The 19008-nt window shown below is 43.3% G+C and overlaps 1 protein-coding gene across 3 annotated transcripts in view; it reads right to left on the bottom strand.

Annotated features, from left to right (window-relative positions):
• Window positions 1-19008, bottom strand: part of PRKAR1B (protein kinase cAMP-dependent type I regulatory subunit beta) — a 358697-nt gene that overhangs the window by 315635 nt on the left and 24054 nt on the right. Inside the window, exon 1 of one of the 3 annotated variants that reach the window (XM_073636849.1) lies at window positions 3342-3601. The exons of the other annotated variants lie outside the window; for them this stretch is intronic. Coding sequence (XP_073492950.1) covers window positions 3342-3344 — 3 coding nt within the window. The 5' untranslated portion in view covers window positions 3345-3601. Of the gene's footprint in view, window positions 1-3341; window positions 3602-19008 lie in introns of those variants that run through there. 3 annotated transcript variants of the gene reach the window in all.

Below are 19008 nucleotides of genomic sequence, written 5' to 3'. Positions count from 1 at the left end.
CCTGCTACAGGAGAGGTTAGAGACTGTAAACATGCTATGTAATTGTGGGAGACTGATGGCATGCTTCAGGAGACAAATCATAGACTGGAGACATGAGATGAGCTTCAGGAGACAATTCATAGACTGGAGACATGAGATGAGCTTCAGGAGACAAATCATAGACTGGAGACATGAGATGAGCTTCAGGAGACAAATCATAGACTGGAGACATGAGATGAGCTTCAGGAGACAAATCATAGACTGGAGACATGAGATGAGCTTCAGGAGACAAATCATAGACTGGAGACATGAGATGAGCTTCAGGAGACAAATCATAGACTGGAGACATGAGATGAGCTTCAGGAGACAAATCATAGACTGGAGACATGAGATGAACTTCAAGAGACAAATCATAGACTGGAGACATGAGATAAAACTGCTAGAGATCACCACTATTACAGCCCCTTTATAAGTCAGTGCTTTCACATCTGTGCTCACAAAAGATCCTTCAACATTACCTGTGCCACACTTGATATTTCTCACAGCAAGATTCATTATAAAAAGGGGTAAAAAAAACATAAAAAGAGAAAAGGGATGAACGGCACAGAAAAATGGAAACCAATCTAAAGAATATTTTTTGTTCACTGACTTGAGAACGCATCAAAACACACACTAAACAGGGTCGCGAGGGCTGCACAGTAAGTGCCAAAGGGATGCAGGTCAGGTGCCAGGGCCTTACACTAACCCACCCATATGTCATACAAGGGAAATCCATCAGAACGAAACTCCCAGGGTCAGAGTCAACTGCTTTACCTGTGGGTAGCATTTGTGAGTTTTTAATCTGTACATCTTCTTCTAGGGCTATTTCTTTTTTAAAGTATACCTCCTGTCATGAGGGAAGTACAATGATTGCCTCTGCTGGTCTCCTTGTGAAAGTCAAACCTGGAAAGAGCATGCTATAAACAAGTGTCAGAAAAGTCTTATCCTATACTTTTTCCTGGTCAGTAACACAGAAAGCACTAAAGCCAAAGCTTCAGCATGATAGCCAGGAAACTAGCATTCTCAAAATGAAGGTCCAGTAATGGCAGCTTCCATGATTCTCACATGACAGGGCATCTTTAACACCTTGCATGCAAAGTAAGCAATTGCCTCCAACCCTTATAGGCCATATACTGTACATGCTGGCCATACATATAGCAAGCACATTCATTTGATTGTAGCAATCATACTAAATGTAAGTTGAATGCAACAAATGAATCCTCCAGTTGAGTGAACCCAGTTGATTGGACAGACATGATTTTATTTTTTATTGAAATTGATTGTATTGGTGACTGTTGATTTGTAATTGACTGCTTTTCTTTTTGGTCAATTTATGATTGTTTTTCTGTTTTTTTTAATAAAAAAAAAAAAGTTATGGAGGATGGGGAGGGGGTAAAAAAGTATGTTTTATATATTGGAGTTGAGTCACTAAAGGCAAATAGGTTGTTCACTATGCAAAGTTTGCAAGTTTCCTCCTTAGTTTAGTAAATGAGGGGAAAAAAAAAACAATCACAATATATGGTGGCAATGCCCACTATTACGTCCATACTGGTCTTCGATTCAAAGTAATTCAAGGCTTTCCTATACCGAATGACCCATGGGTCGTATTGTTCCATTGTACAGATGAACCAGCTGGCCGACATAAGCGCTCTATCACCCATCATCTTCTAGACGCTGCAAAATCTCTTATCCCTTACTTTTGGAAGCAAACAGTACTACTATACTGTTCAACAATGGCTACAATTAGTTGACCACATCTACCATATGGAGGATTTTACCTATGAACGAAGAGATTTAGCCCCTGTTGTGCATAAGATATGGGCCTGCTGGTTCACCTTCACTTTCTCCCCTACCTATGCTGAACTCATATCTCAACACACCTGATTATGTTAAATGCATATAGAGTTTTTACTACCCCTTATGAGTGATGCAGGAGCCTCTCATCTCACCCCTCCTCCCTAAAGCCTCGCACACACGATCGGATTTTCGGCAGGGAATCGTGTGTTGACAGACTGTTTGCCTAAAATCTGACCGTTAGTACGCTCCTTCAGACAACTGTTGTCCAACTTTCGGCCAACAAATGTTGGATGGCAGGCTAGTAAATTTTCGGCAGACAACGGTCTGTTGTCAGATTTTCGTATCGTCTGTACACAAGTCCATCACACAAAAGTCAAAAGTACAAACACGCATGCTCGGAATCATTGCTTACCAAACACGACATTATCAGAAGGTGCCCAAAGGGTGGTGCTCAAGAGCTAAAATTCCACATAGTACGTCAAAACGTTTGCGTTTGTTGGCCGACAATTGTATGCCGTTAGTATGCAAGACAAGTTCCTGGCACATGCTCTTCAGACAAAAGCCTGACGCTCTGTTGGCCAACAATCCGATCGTGTGTAGGAGGCTTAACTCTCTCTTTAATTGATCTTCCCTCGTTTCTCTCTTTCTCTAATCTCTTTCTTGACTAACTTTTCCCTTCTCCCTATGGAGACATATTTTCAGGTTTTAATATTTATGTGTGATATTTGCCATACATATTGACTAAGTACCTGCGGAATTGTCAAGATCGGTCTAGACATCTGTAACCATATTTTGTGTCATTCTAAACAGATATTTGTATAACACCTTGCGATCTTTTATGCTTTGTCTGTTATCGTTCTCTTTTCAACAAAAGTTGATTGAACATAAAAAAAAAACAAGGATTTTTGCATGAACATGATTGAATGCTGGAAGTCAACAGAGCTTCACCTAATTCACAAAGCTAAGGGAAAATTCCCTTGCAAAATGAACAGCCTATTTGCCTTTAGTAGATCAACCGAATTGTGTTTCCTAATGATTGTAAGTTTGAAGAAAGTTTTCCTTTATATGAATTATAGACACATATTTGTGAATAATCAATATCAACTACAATCTGATCATAACAGAAAAGTGCTTGTTACGGTATATGGTGGTTCAAGCAATCCCCTGCAATCAACCCTACAGGTACACTTACACTTAGTCTATAGGTATGGCCAGCTAACAAAGAAAAGCCCACCGGCATGATTTCGCAAGTCTATAATTAAATAGCATAACTTATACACATCTCAGAATTTGCCAAGAATAGTGGTTTTCTGGCCCCTCGGAAAACTTCAAACTTGTCAAAATGCACTACTCTGTTCCTGAAACCTGCGAAAAAGCGCCTAGCACATCACAGCTGAATTCCTTCACCAACCACGGCTACCGCACATTCTAAACATTTCACTGAGCTGACAAACACATTACAGACAGGCAATAAATCTGACGGACTGTAAAAATATCAAGACAATAAGCGCAATAGCTGGAGTTACCATGTGATTCGGAGACTACTCAAGTCTAATCCCCCTAAACAAACAGCAGCTGTGTTATTGGAAGCTTTTGTGTACACAGCTTCTTGGTCAGGTACGGTTCCCATTGCTTGAATCCATGAGCAGGCAGGTAGAAGCCGGGCCCAGCGTCTTTAGCAGGCATCCTCATGTCCCATGAACTGCCATGCAGAGCTAAATGGCTTCTAGAGAAAACGGACTCTGCATACGATAAGCTCTTCAAACATCAGATACATACTGTTACTTGTAAATCCAATGGCAGTAAACAGCTCACTATTCTGACGCTGCCATGACAACCGGCTAATTCTCCCCCTCTCATTCTCTCTATGGCACAGATCTTTCTTAATAGCTCCAAATCCAGTCCACTTATACCTGCGGTGAAAACGAAGTCATTTGGTCAGAGTGGAGGAAATTTCTACAGTGAAAAGTAATTAAATTGTGTTTGCCCGCACCGATGGAGCTTATTTATGAAAAAGTGAAGCACAGAGGGACTGATCATTGAGAGCGACCAATCAGAATTCATCTTTGAGATGAAGCAAATTCGTTGCTTTTGCTCCATTGTTCATCTGTCAACCCTATTGCCTGTCGATTAGCAGGGGCAAGGCTGAGTGTTTCTGAATGTAGCTCTTTCACTATGCGTACAGCTCCATTCCTTTTAATGTGAACAAAGTGACCTAGCTCTGCAAATAGGGAGCGTATCCACACCACTGTGAGACATCGGAGTTAGATGTAATCATGTTCAAGATTATGTTCTACTGTCTTGTGCTTGGCACTGAGAAAAGAATGAATACGGAGAAGCAAAGGTGCGGCAAATCACTTGGATTAAACCTGCTCACACAATTTGGGTCTTTGCAGGGGTGTGAAAAGCAGGTCCTTGGTTTGTCTTGCCTCTCCCATCCAATGAATTAAGAGGGATTTTTTATTTTCTTTTTAGATAATTAAAAAAAGTTATTTTATTAAAGTGGAATGTTTACATACCTAGTTTTCACATATAGTTTGCATTTACTTATGCACTATACAAGTACAAGTACTATATACCACAGGGTATATACAGTATATACACTATATTACCAAAAGTATTGGGACACCTGCCTTTACACACACATGAACTTTAATGGCATCCCCGTTTTGGTCCATAGGGTTCAATATTGAGTTGGCCCACCCTTTGCAGCATCAAAACCTCCTGGAAAGCCTGTCCACAAGGTTTAGGAGTGCGTCTATCGGAATGTTTGACCATTCTTCCAGAAGCGCATTTGTGAGGTCAGGCACTGATGTGGACGAGAAGGCCTGGCTCTTCTCTAATTCATCCCAAAGGTGTTCTACCGGTTTGAGGTCAATACTCTGTGCAGTCCAGTCAACTTCCTCCACCCCAAACTCGTTCATCCATGTCTTTATGGACCTTGCTTTGTGCACTGGTCCAAATCATTTGGTGAAGGGGGATTATGGTGTGGGGTTGCTTTTCAGGGGTTGGGCTTGGCCCCTTATTTCCAGTGAAGGGAACTCTTAACCGCATCAGCCCCGGAAGATTTTACCCCCTTACTGACTAGAGCACTTTTTGCGATTCGGCACTGCGTCGCTTTAGCTGACAATTGCGCGGTCGTGCAACGTTGCACCCCAACAAAATTGATGTCCTTTTTTTCCCACAAATAGAGCTTTCTTTTGGTTGTATTTGATCACCTTTGCGGTTTTTATTTTTTGCGCTAGAAACAAAGAAAGAGCAACAATTTTGAAAAAAAAGCTATTTTTTTTACTTTTTGCTATAATAAATATCCCCCAAAAATATATAAAAAAACTAATTTTTTCCTCAGTTTAGGCCGATATGTATTCTTCTTCATATTTTTGGTAAAAAAAATCGCAATAAGCGTATATTGATTGGTTTGCGCAAAAGTTATAGCGTCTACAAAATAGGGGATAGTTTTATGACATTTTTATTATTATTTTTTTTTTATTAGTAATGGTGGTGATCTACGATTTTTATCGTGACTGCGACATTATGGCGGACACATCGGACATTTTTGACACTATTTTGGGACCACTGTCATTTATACAGCGATCAGTGCTATAAAAATTCACTGATTACTGTGTAAATGACACTGGCAGGGAAGGGGTTAAACAGCAGGGGGCGATCAAGGGGTTAAGTGTGTCCTAGGGAGTGATTCTAACTGTGCGGAGTATGGGCTTCCGCTCACATGACAGCGATCACTGTTCCCGATGACAGGGAGCAGTAGATCTCTGTCATGTCACAAGGCAGAACGGGAAAATGCCTTGTTTACATAGGCATCTCCCCATTCTGAGGCTCTGTGACACGATCGCAGGACACCGGCGGACATCGAGTCCGCGGGTTCCGTGGGCACGGTCATGCTGTACGCGGCGGGCACGCGTGCCCCCTCTAGCCCCACCAATTAAAGGGGACGTACAGGTACGCCCATTTGCCCACCGCTGCCATTGTGCCGGTGTATATCGGCGTGCAACGGTCAGCAAGTGGTTAAAGCATCAGCATACCATTAAATTTTGGACAATTTTATGTTCTCAACATTATGGGAACAGTTTGGGGATGGTCCCTTCCTGTTCCAACATGACTGCGCACCAGTGCACAAACAAGGTCCATAAAGACATGGATGAGCGAGTTTGGGGTGGAGGAACTTGACTGGCTTGAACAAAGCCCTGACTTCAACCCGATAGAACACCTTTGAGATGAATTACTATTATTATTATATAGGATTTAAATAGCGCCAACAGTTTGCGCAGCGCTTAACAAAATTAAGACAGACATTAGTTACATAACAATTTGGTACAAGAGGAATTAAGAGGGCCCTGCTCGCTAGAGCTTACAATCTAGGACAGCGGAGACTGCGAGCCAGGCTCTCTCATCCACATCAGTGCCTGAACTCACAAATGTGTTTCTGGAAGAATGGTCAAACATTCCCATAGACACACTCCTAAACCTTGTGGACAGCCTTCCCAGAAGAGTTGAAGCTGCTATAGCTACAAAGGGTGGGTCAACGCAATATTGAACGCAATATTGAACCCTATGGACTAAGACTGGGATGCCATTAAATTTCATGTTTGTGTAAAGGTAGGTGTCCCAATACTTTTGGTAATGTAGTATATTTACAGACTTGGGCCAATTTGATGATAGATACCCTAATGTTTCACTTGTGAAAAAAATCGTCTAATGCATACCTCTGCATGCCTTTGGTATGTCATGGAAAATGTGAAAAGAGATACATTTTTCTTATGCTTCTTAGATATTCTAAAATGACCCAGCCAGAAGTGCTGGTACCGCTAGAAAAGATTTATAATTGGATCATAGTGTTAATTCAAACTAAGGCAGCCCATAGATGACTCAATTTTATTTCCTTCCACCACAAGTAGAAGGAAAGAAAATCACTCAATTCCCTCATCAACACAGTCAGTATCAAGTAGTCACTCTACTGTTTGGTATCATCATGTGCACCGCACTGAACATGGACCGGGAAAAGCAAAGAAGAAAGAAAAACAGAAATAAAATTGCAGGCCAGCATGGTAAAGGCTAAGGCTATAGAACCATCTTCCAAGCAGCTCAATGTTCCTGTGACTGAGGTTGCAAATATTATTAGGAAGTATAAGGTCCATGGGAAAACTGACCCCAGGTTGAACAGAATGATAGTGCAAATGGTAGACAAAGGAAAACTTTCAAAGAGACACAATCGGAATTCCAAGGTCAAGGAACAACATTGTCTGATTGTGCTATACATCTCTTTTTGAGTGACAGTGCGCTCGAAGGAAGTAGACCCAGGGGGACTCCACTGATGAAAAAAAAAAAAAAACATAAAAATAAACAGACTGGAAGGCATATTGACAAGTCACAATGCTTCTAGGACAATGTCCTTAGGACAGATGAGACAAAACTGGAGCTTTATGGCAAGTCACATTAGCTTTATGTTCATAGAATAAAAATAAAATAATTCAAAGAAAAGTAACAGTATACCGTACCTACTATGAAACATGGAGGAGGCTCAGGTATACTTTGGGGCTACTTTACTGGATCTGGTACAGGGTGCCTGGAATCTGTGCAGATAACCATCCATATTTCCATCGCACACATTCCTGGAAAAGGCATACTGAATGCTGCAGCAACCACCAGCTGGGAACTGAATCTTACATGACAGTGTGTAGATATTTGCCAGCACACCAAAGGTCTTCAAATTGAGTCCAAACAGCTTTATCGAAGAACGATCACATCACAAACAAGAGAGTGCACTCTCTTGTTTGTGATGTGATCATACTTTAATAAAGCCGTTTGGACTCAACTTGAAGATCTGTGGTGTGCTGGCAAATATCTACAATGTGCCACTGAATCTGTGCAGGGCACAATGAAATATCAGGACAATCAAGGAGTTTTGGAACATAACATACTCTCAGTGTCAGAAATCTGTCTCAGTCGCAGGTCATGGGTCCTCCAACAGTATAATGACCCATAACATACAGATAAAAAAAAAACAAGGGTGTCTAAGAACAAAATACTTTACTATTCTGAAGTGGCCGTCTAAATCCTATCGAACATCAATGGAAAGAACTGAAAAGTGCAAAGAGGCACCCTTTAAACCTGAGACAGCTAGGATGCACTCCAGGCAGTACAACTTTGCTCCCTGAATGTGGCCCAACGACTGTCCCAGCTATATATAATACTTAGAGTACATTGTACGCCCGATAAGATTGTTCAGGATGGGAGTGAGACCAGACTCTAATTGCCCCAGGTGCTTGAGAGACCACGGGGACCTAATACATCTGCTTTGGAGGTTCCCCAGGCTTTATTTGTTCTGGACAGGAGTTCTGTCCACCATTAGCTGAGTATTCCAGGCTACTATACTAATAGACATGAAACCATGTATATTGGGGATATTGGACAACATCCCTATGGATGACAACTTCAAACAGGCCACAGCCAGGGCCCTGTTTCAAGCTCGCAAGCTGATCCTTAGACATTGGAAGGCGGTTGAACCTCCAACATTGAAGGAATGGATTGCTCAGATGGGAGACACCATACAGTTAGAGAAATACATTTTTCAACATAGGGGACGCCGGGAAAATTCGACAAACTGTGGGCACCCTGGCTGGATACCCTGGGCCTCTCCCCCATTGATCTTATAATGGATAGACTGTTGAGGTAAACTGTATGGATAGGAAGACAGGGGATGCCTTTTGAGGGGGGAGAACAGAACACCTCTGCTTCATAAAAACCAGAATACAGTGATGACGTACATATAATTAGTGCCTGGAGAGGAACTACCTGAATTACATAATGTGGGGTGGTGTTTGTTGTTAAGTTTGACGTGTTAATATACTTCTGGCGATTGTAATTGGAATGTATGACAGACTCTGTGACTTAAAAGTGAGCTGTAAAGTTTTTTCTTTTTTTGTTTTCTAATAAACTTCTTTGATTAAAAAAAAAAAAACCTGAGACAGCTGAAGTAATTTCTTCAAGAAGAGATTACCAAACTACCTGCTGGCAGGTGTCGAAATCTTATTGACAGCTACAGAAATCAATGGAACCGTTCTAAGGGGAGCGACGCAAGTCGCTCCGACTTAGAAAAAAGGTTCCTGTACTACTTTGGGGGCGACTTGGGGCGACTTGCATAGACTTCTATACAGAAGTCGTCTTGCACGTCGCCCAGGCAGTCGGTGAGGCGACCTGCAAGTCGTGCCGCCCCTAGTGTGAACTGAGCCTAAAGGTTGTGTAGCAAAATATTAGGTCAAGGTTTCCTAATTTTAGTCATTTTCATTTGTTTTATTATTTAAAATATTCTGTTGAATAAAAAACTCAACAGAAAAGTCTGATTTGTATTAAAGTATAATTCCAAGCTAAAACTAATTGTAACTGCTCCCACCCCCTTCTAACACCTATACTAACTACTCTGTAGAGGAAAGATGCATATACCTACCTATTCTCAGGGAGCTCTGGTCTGGTCATGTGATCTCCCCTGTGTCAGCCAGCACCAGCTACAGGGGAGAGGAAAGAGAGCTCCAACAATGGCTGAATTCCTGAGCAGTGAGGTCACCTTAATCTGGACATCTGTTGTCAGCGCTCCCCCTCTCCCCTGAAGCCGCAGCTAGCTAAGAGAGGAGAGCTGATCATGTGACTTGACCGAAGCGCCCTGGGAATAGGTAAGTGTATGCCTTTTTCTTCTACAGGGAAGTTAGTATAGGTGTTAGAAGGGGTGTGAACAATTTTAGGCTTGGGGTTGTTTTAGCCCAGAATTCTACTTTAAATATGGAATAAACGTCACCTTAATATGGGCCATCTGTTGTTGGCGCCCCCCCCCCCCCCCTCTCCCCTGAAGCTTACTTCAGTTTAAAGTTTATATATACAGAATATTTATAGTATATAGGGGTGCAACGGATCGTCATCGATCCGTGATCTAAACGGGTCAACCTGTTCGGATCGGCACACATGCGCTCCGCGGAGCACTCCGCTGCCTTGGCCTTAGGAAAGGCCACAGCTTCGGCCTAGCTCCGGAGCAGCGGCCATCTTGGTACACCCGGCGGCAGCGGTGCACGCTGACGTCATCACCCCTCAACTCGTGGATCTGATCTGGCCAGCTTGGCGGCTTCTATTCTGTAAGGTAAGACTAAACAACACTAGTCTTCCTTCCTATACTCATACTGTATACAGTGGGGGATTCTGTGGATATTACAGCAGTGGGGGAGATTGTGGATATTACAGCAGTGGGGGAGATTGTGGATATTACAGCAGTGGGGGAGATTGTGGATATTACAGTGGGGGAGATTGTGGCTATTACAGCAGTGGGGGAGATTGTGGATGTTACAGCAGTGGGGGAGATTGTGGATATTACAGCAGTAGGGGGAGATTGTGGATATTACAGTGGGGGAGATTGTGGATATTACAGCAGTGGGGGAGACTGTGGATATTACAGCAGTGGGGGAGATTGTGGATATTACAGCAGTAGGGGGAGATTGTGGATATTACAGTGGGGGAGATTGTGGATATTACAGCAGTGGGGGAGATTGTGGATATTACAGCAGTGGGGGAGATTGTGGATATTATTACAGTGGGGGAGATTGTGGATATTATTACAGCGGGGGAGATTGTGGATATTACAGTGGGGGAAATGACGTGGATATTACAGTGGGGGAGATGACGTGGATATTACAGTGGGGGAGATGACGTGGATAATATATTACAGCAGTGGGGGAGATTGTGGATATTACAGTGGGGGAGATTGTGGATATTACAGTGGGGGAGTGTCAGACTTTACTTACCAGACCGGTGAGTCCGCTTGGGCAGAGGGTAGTCTCCCGTACGTATCCCACTCATGGCCCATGGTAGAATGGACAGGAGGCACGGGAGTAAGGAATGGTAAGAGAGCCTGATAAGGAATCCAGGTGCTGGGTGGAAGAGGAACTTCAAGCAGCAGATGGTGGACTGGAACACAGTCAAATAGGTGCTGAGCAGGAGCACGCAGGCAGGTCAGGATACAGGCAGAGTTCGGCAACAGACAGGCAGCACGGTCCAAGGAAGAAGGCAGAAGAAGGGTCAAACAAGCCAAGGTCAGATACGGGCAGCAATCAGAGGAGAGTCAGATCTGGAACACAGGAACACTGGAACAGGTAGTGGGGAACTAAGGAACCGGAAGCTGTTGATCAGGCAGCACTGAGCAGAGTGCATGGCAAACCTAAATAGGCCGGCTGGCGCCCAAACGGCGCACGCACGTGCACGCCAACGATCACAGGCGCGCGCACACCCGCGCGCGCACACGCACGCGCCCGCACGCCACTACACAGACCAGCGCCTGCAGGGACATGCACAGCAGCATGCACAGGGACGCGCGTGCCAACGCGCACCAGCGCGCACCAGGGCGGCCAGCACCGCGACCAGCAAGGTGAGCTCTCTGACAGGGAGATTGTGGATATTACAGTGGGGGCTATATGGTGGTGGAATTTTCACAGGTGTTTGTAAATTCAATTAATTTTTTTTTTGTTGCTCCAAAAAAGGCACACTGATGCAGATGAATAAATTGGATAAATAAGCTTTAATGGATTCAACTAGTAATATATTTACTTATATAATGATAATGCATATTGCTATATATCAATTATTGTATATTTCACTAGAACCTAATATTGCACAGTAGTATACATTCCAACAAGAAAATATTTACAAATATATATATAAAAAAAAATTGGATGCATAAAATACATACATAATACTAAGTACCTATACAGGGTTAGTGACACGCTAAAGTGTCACTTGATGGGAATAAACGAAAAAGGAAAAAAAAAAAAAAGAAACCTAGATGGAACGTCCATACGTGGTTGATAATTGTATATACACATTGGTAGTTGTAAGCTCTACGGGTTTCGGGACCTTCTAGCCACTCATCAGGAGCAAAACCGTAATGATTACCTATGAATCTGGAGGAAGCAATAGTTAAAATGATCTAAAGAAACAGGTGGGCAAATGTGAAATATGAAAGACCCATACATATACACATTTAGCCCACAGACTTACATGTACATCTGCGCAATGGTGGTGCAGCCATGAGAGTCACAGGGCAGCTAATGGTGCCATGTCCCGGAGCTGAGGGGGCACACCCAGGCGAACACAGCCAACACTCACAACACCCCGAGTGGGTCAAACTTTATCAAGTAACATACGTGTGGACAAAAAATAGCTCCAATTTGTTGACCTCTGGGGGTTCGGCATGGCGCTCCTTGCTGGGTGGCTTGGGCGGCCTAATCAAGAACCCATTTCAGGGGTTCGGAGATTCAGACCCTTAATAATCATTATTATCACCATTGGCATCATAGCACAAACCATCCCATAGCCTTTCACAAATCATTTCACCCTGAAGTTTTAGACTCCCTGGTTGACTCCCTAGGCCGTTTTATATTTCTCAAACTAAAATCTAACTCTTCTATTTTCACAGTGGCTAATGTATATGGACCAAATCAAGACCAGGGAACCTTCCTTTCTGTGGTTCTGAACAAGTTACTTTCTTTTGGCGGTCCTTGTTTCATTCTAGGTGGCAATCTCAATGTGGCCCTTTCTCCAGCCGTGGACACTTCCTCGGGTAAGTCCTCCATAGCCCACACCGCTCTCACACACATAAAATCACTCCTACACTCCACACAATTGGTAGATGTGTGGCGAGTGCAACACCCATTTGAGAGAGACTACAGCTGTTATTCCGTGGCCCACAATTCCTATAGCAGCATCGATTACTTCTTAGTTTCCCAATTTTTGCTGGATATCCCGCTTAAAGCCTCCATAGGTAACATACTATGGTCTGATCATGCCCCCACACATCTTAGTCTAGCCCATTCCCTGACATCGCGTAGAACATTCTCATGGCGTTTAAATGACAACTTGCTGAAGGACACCCCGTGTGTGGCGGCGGTTGAGCAGGCGATTCGGGACTTTATTCAGGACCATCGGACTGACAACACCAACCCTCTAACTAAGTGGGAGGCCCTAAAATGCGTACTCAGGGGGACTCTGATACAACACGGCTCTTTTATGACTAAGCCTATTTTTGAAATTTGGTGTTTACAAGTTAAAATCCGTATTTTTTGCTAGAAAATTACTTAGAGTTCCCAAACATTATATATATATTTTTTAGCAGAGAATCTAGAGAATAAAATGGCGATTGTTGCAATATTTTTTATCACACGGTATTTGTGCAGTGGTGTTTTAAACGCACATTTTTGGAAAAGGGACACTTTCATGAATTTTAAAAAATCCAAACAGTAAAGTTACCCCAATTTTTTTGTATAATGTGAAAATGATGTTACGCCGAGTAAATAGATACCAAACATGTCACCCTTTATAATTGCACGCACTCGTGGAATGGCGACAAACTACGGTACCTATGAATTTCCATAGGCGACGCTTTAACATTTTTTTACGGTTAACAGGTTTGAATTACAGAGGAGGTCTAGGGCTAGAATTATTGCTCTCGCTCTGATGATCACGGCGATACCTCACATGTGTGATTTGAACACCGTTTACATATGCGGGCGCGACTTCCGTATGCGTTTTCTTCGCTGCGCGAGCTCGCGGGGACAGGGGCACTTTAAAAAATTTTTTTTTTTTTTTATTTATTTTATTTATTTTTTTACTTTATAAATTGTGTTTTTAAAAAAAAATTTTTTTTTTTACTTTTATTGCTGTCACAAGGAATGTAAACATCCCTTGTGACAGTAATAGGTGGTGACAGGTACTCTTTATGGAGGGATGGGGGGGTCTAAAAGACCCCTCATCCCTCCTTTACACTTCAAAGTATTCAGATCGCCGAAAACGGCGATTCTGAATACTGTGTACTTTTTTAAATTCGGCGCCATTGGCAGCCGAGTAAACGGGAAGTGACGTCATGACGTCGCTTCCACGTTTACAACGAGAAGGCTGGAACAAGCCACCCACAGCTTTGTTCCAGCCCGCCCCCAGCCGCCGAAGGCACAGGATTCAGACACCGGGCCTCCCGATCGCACGGGAGGCCCGGTAACAGCGGCAGGAGGCGGCGGGAGGGGGGTGATGTCCCCTCCCGCTCCTCCGGTATAACAACCGAGCGGCTTTTAGCCGCTCGGTTGTTATACTCGGGTAGCCGATCGTCCGCTGTAAACAACGGTAACGGGATGATGCCTGCAGCTGCGGGCATCATCCCGGTATAACCCCGGAAAGCCGAGTACGCATATCTGCGTACGGTCGGCGGGAAGGGGTTAAAGAAGGCTAGGTCTGCTGATATCACCAGACTACTGTCCACCATAAATGCACTTGAACTCACACATAAACGTGACTCAGACCCGGCGACATATGTTGACCTCTCTAACGCACGTAGAGAACTACTCCGCATTTTAGACGCTACCTCCCTTACAGCTAGGGATCGGAGACGCAACCGTCACTACATGCTGGCCAATAAATGGGGACAACACTTAGCGAGGGTTCTTCACCCTCACCCCCCACGTCGACATATTCAACACATCTGCACTACAGATCAATGGAAAATCAGCAGTACAAACGGTATATCGTCCAGGCCCTGACAGGTTCTCCCCCAGGTTCTACAAGTCATTTGCCCAATCTTTCGCTCCATTAATGTCCACAGCATTTAATTCTATAGATGATACCCACCTACCCTCCAGTAATCTTCTGTTCGCTAATATATCGGTCATACCTAAGCCTGGCAAAGACCCCTCTTAGTGCAGTAGTTACCGACCAATATCGCTCCTCAACCCTGACATTAAACTCTACGCAAAGGTATTGGCAAACCGTCTTTCCCCCCTATTACCCTCAATTGTTCATAGAGACCAGGTGGGATTTGTCCCTGGTCGTGAGGCCAGGGACAATACCACCAAAACTATCCATCTAATATCCTATATCCAACGCCACAACCTAAAGGCATGTCTACTGTCATTTGACGCCGAGAAGGCCTTTGACCGGGTCGATTGGCGATTTTTGCGCCTTTCATTGGAACAAATACGCCTTGGCCCTGCCTTTGCATCCAAGGTTATGGCACTATACTCTCGCCCTTCGGCATCGGTCCTGGTAAACGGCTCTTCCTCTACGCCCTTTCGGATATGGAATGGCACCCAACAGGGTTGCCCCCTATCACACTTACTTTTTGTTCTTGTAATAGAACACTTAGCCCAGGCCATTAGGCATAACACTTCTATAGTAGTGCTTCAGACACCCTCTTCCGAACATAAACTCTCCCTTTACGCAGACGACCTTCTGCGTCCAACAATCGCACACGTCCCTCCCTTCTCTCATGTATGAGTTTTGCAGGTTTGGGGAACTTAGCAACTTTAAGTTAAACATGTCTAAAACTGAGGCCCTTAATATATCCCTACCGCACACGACTCTCACCCGAATACAGGCTAACTTCTCCTTCCAATGGAGCTCCAGGAGTATCTCCTATCTGGGGATAAGAATCCCCTCTAACCTATCGGAGCTTTACACTCTCAACTACCTCCCTTTACTGACCCGGCTCCAGAGGGAACTAGAAGCTTGGACCATCACCCCACTACCTTGGTTTGGTCGCATTAATACATTAAAAATGGACACACTCCCCAAACTACTTTATTTGTTTCAAACCGTGCCTATCTCCATCCCTAAACATTTCTTCACTGCCCCGCGATCAATGTCCATACGTTTCATCTGGCACCAAGGCATGTCTCGCATCCGTCAAACTCTACTCACTTATCCCAAGGCCCAGGGTGGGGTAGGCCTCACTGACTTTGAGTTATATCATAGAGCGGCCCTACTTTCTAGGGTCTTAGAATGGTTTCCGCGCCCCTTCCCCAAAGCTTCTACCATGGTGGAACAGGATCTGTCCACCCTGGACCTCAGGGCCCTACTATGGGGTTATGAGCAACACCTACATTTACTTTCCACCACCTCCCTATTGACAATCGCTGCCCTACACTTATGGTACAAAAAAGGTATGCTTTCGCTTTTGTCATCTAATCCCTCACCCCTCACATCTTTGTTTGACCACCCGGCTCTACCTCAAGGCATGGATTCTACCTCGATAGGCCCTTATTCTCGATCCACATGGCCCATAGCAAGCTCATTTGTAGACTCCACCACAGGCACACCGGCTATACCAAATGCCCAGGGCAATTGGCTCACAGCCCTCCGCATCTATTCCTTTTGTTCTGACCTTTTCTCATCCTCCCAGATTCACAGACCCCTCACGGGATACGAACAGCTGTGCCCTCTCTCTGAAACACCCAGACATTTACTCTCTACCATGTACACACTACAGCATGCACTGCTACACGATCGACCCCCTCTTATACAGGAAGTGGTCAACGGATCTGGGAAAGGAACTCCACTTGGTTGAGTGGCAAAAGTCATATTACTTTACGCACAAATCTTCAATATCTTGTTACTCACAAGAAAAAAACTTTAAACTCCTCTCTCGATGGTACAGGGACCCTCAATCTCGAAATAAAATATTCCCATCCATACCTCCCTTGTGCTGGAGATGCGGCTCAGCAGACGGAAGCTATCTCCATATATGGTGGGACTGTCAGTCCATTCAGCCCCTATGGTCACAGGTTTTTATCATATACAGCAGTCTATATGATCGGTCTTTGAAGTCCTCCCCAGAGATAGCTTTATTATCAATGCTTCCTGGCTGCATAGCCTCCCAGAAGCGGACTTTACTACGCTTCTTCTTATCAGCCGCTAGACAGGTTATTCCCTTATTTTGGAAAACTACCACCACCCCCCCATTGACCTTGTGGGTCACCATGGTTAACGACATCATGCGTATGGAAGAGATGCTGGCTCTTGATACTGACACCTTTGACAAATGTAAGACCCTATGGCTTATCTGGATGGAGTACTCTACCTCAGATTCCCTAAAAACATTATTAACATGCTTTGGTCATCCCAGTCATACACCTTGATCCTATAAAGTAGGATTGATACGACAAGGTCTGTTCGGTCCCCCTCCCTCCCTGTATTTACTTTCCTCTCTTTTTCCCCCCTCTATTACTCTTCTTCTCTCCCCCTATCAGTATTCTTCTTTTATTCTACTTTATAGTCAGATGACGTATTATACAACAATATTGTTTTCACCGATTTTTGTATAGAACATCGCCGTCTTTTTCTTTTTTAGGGGACGGCGATGGGTTACTATTTGCACTTGATATGGATCCTAGGAAAAACATAAAATGTTATCTGTTTTGTACTATCTCAAGTTCTGACCATCTGAAAGCTTTATGTATTGTTTTACTGGTTTAAAAGCAATAAAAATATATTTGACTCTAAACTCTAATCAAGAAGTGGAAAATGAGGGGTTCTGTTGTAACCAAATCACGTACAGGTAGACCAACTAAAATTGCATCCAGGAAAATTGTTCGAAATGCAAAGAAAAAAACACAAATAACTTCAAGTGAAATACAGGACTCTTTGAAAACATGTGGTGTGGCTGTTTCAAGATGCACAATAAGGAGACACTTGAAGAAAGATGGGCTGCATGATCGAGTCACCAGAAGAAAGCCATTACTGTGCAAATGCCACAAAGTATCCCACTTACAATATGCTAAACAGCACAGAGACAAGCCTCAAACCTTCTGGCACTAAGTCATTTGGAGTGATGAGACCAAAATTGAGCTTTTTGGCCACAACCATAAACGCTACATTTGGAGAGGAGTCAACAAGGCCTATGATGAAAGGTACACCATTCCTACTGTGAAACACGGAGGTGGATCGCTGATGTTTTGGGGATGTGTGAGCTACAAAAGGCACAGGAAATTTGGTCAAAATTGATGGCAAGATGAATGCAGTATGTTATCAAAAAATACTGGAGGAACATTTGCATTCATCAGCCAGGAAGCAGCGCATGGGATGTACTTGGACTTTCCAACATGACAATGATCCAAAACACAAGGCCAAGTCGACCTGTCATTGGCTACAGCAGAATAAAGTGAAGGTTCTGAAGTGGCCATCTCAATCTCCTGACCTCAATATCATTGAGCCACTCTGGGGAGATCTCAAACATGCAGTTCATGCAAGACAGCCCAAGAATTTACAGGAACTGGAGGCTTTTTGCCAAGAGGAATGGGCAGCTTTACCATCTGAGAAGATAAAGAGCCTCATCCACAAATACCACAAAAGACTTCAAGCTGTCATTGATGCTAAAGGGGGCAAAACACGGTATTAAGAACTGGGGTATGGAAACTTTTGATCAGGGTCATTTGGCTAGTTTCTGGTGTCATTATGATTTAAAAAGAGTAAACACAGTTGATAGATAATAAATGGCATCAGCCAAACACTAACCATGAGCGAAAGAAAAGTTTTTGTGTTATCATTCGTATTCACTGAAAAATGGCCAAGAAATCATAAATTCTGCCAGGGTATGTAAACTTATGAGCACAACTATATATATATATACATATATATATATATATATATATATATATATATATATATATATATATATATATATATATATATATATATATCATCAGCAGACAGTTTTATATATTGATTTGTGAATAAGCTACTGCAAACAAACATTTCTTTTTAATCTAACTGGCTCTTTACTGAGATAACAACTGTCATCTAAACATGCAGCAATCAGGCAGTCCTACTGAAATAACACAAGTTATATTTGAAGCTTGGATAAAACTGGAAGGTTCTGACAAACAGCGTATTCACTGAGTCACCCGCCTCTCGGCACTGCAAATCCTACCCACACTGGTACCATGCCCAGGAGTCCCCAGATCACACAGCAGTTCCAGTTCCCATCCAGTTTTGTGCTGTGGGTGGATTTCTTCACAAATTCATCATGCTCGCATTTAGATTTTTTTTTTTTTATAGAACACTTAAATAAAAATAAGTGCCAAACCTCAATTAAAGAAGAACACAACTATGCAATATGTGTATTGAAAGTGGCCAACTAAAATAACCCCACTCTAACATAACCACCCTTTCTGATACTAAAACTTAAAATGTATACTGTGCCAATGCCTAACTTCCAGATAATAGTGAAGAACTTGATCTCTTTGTTCCCATGCATTGCTGCTCCTTGTGTTCATGTGTGTCAGAAAAAAGCAGGTCAGAACCAGTAAAAAAGATTTCAGCACCTGCAACGCAAGAAGACCATTTTTTGTGTTCCCGAAGCTGTACTCCATAGAAGCT

The sequence above is a fragment of the Aquarana catesbeiana genome, linkage group LG06, assembly GCF_042186555.1.
Source record: "Aquarana catesbeiana isolate 2022-GZ linkage group LG06, ASM4218655v1, whole genome shotgun sequence".
NCBI classification, from domain to species: domain Eukaryota; kingdom Metazoa; phylum Chordata; class Amphibia; order Anura; family Ranidae; genus Aquarana; species Aquarana catesbeiana.
The sequence above is the reverse complement of the archived record's forward strand: the minus strand, read 5'-3'. Positions and strand labels throughout refer to the sequence as shown.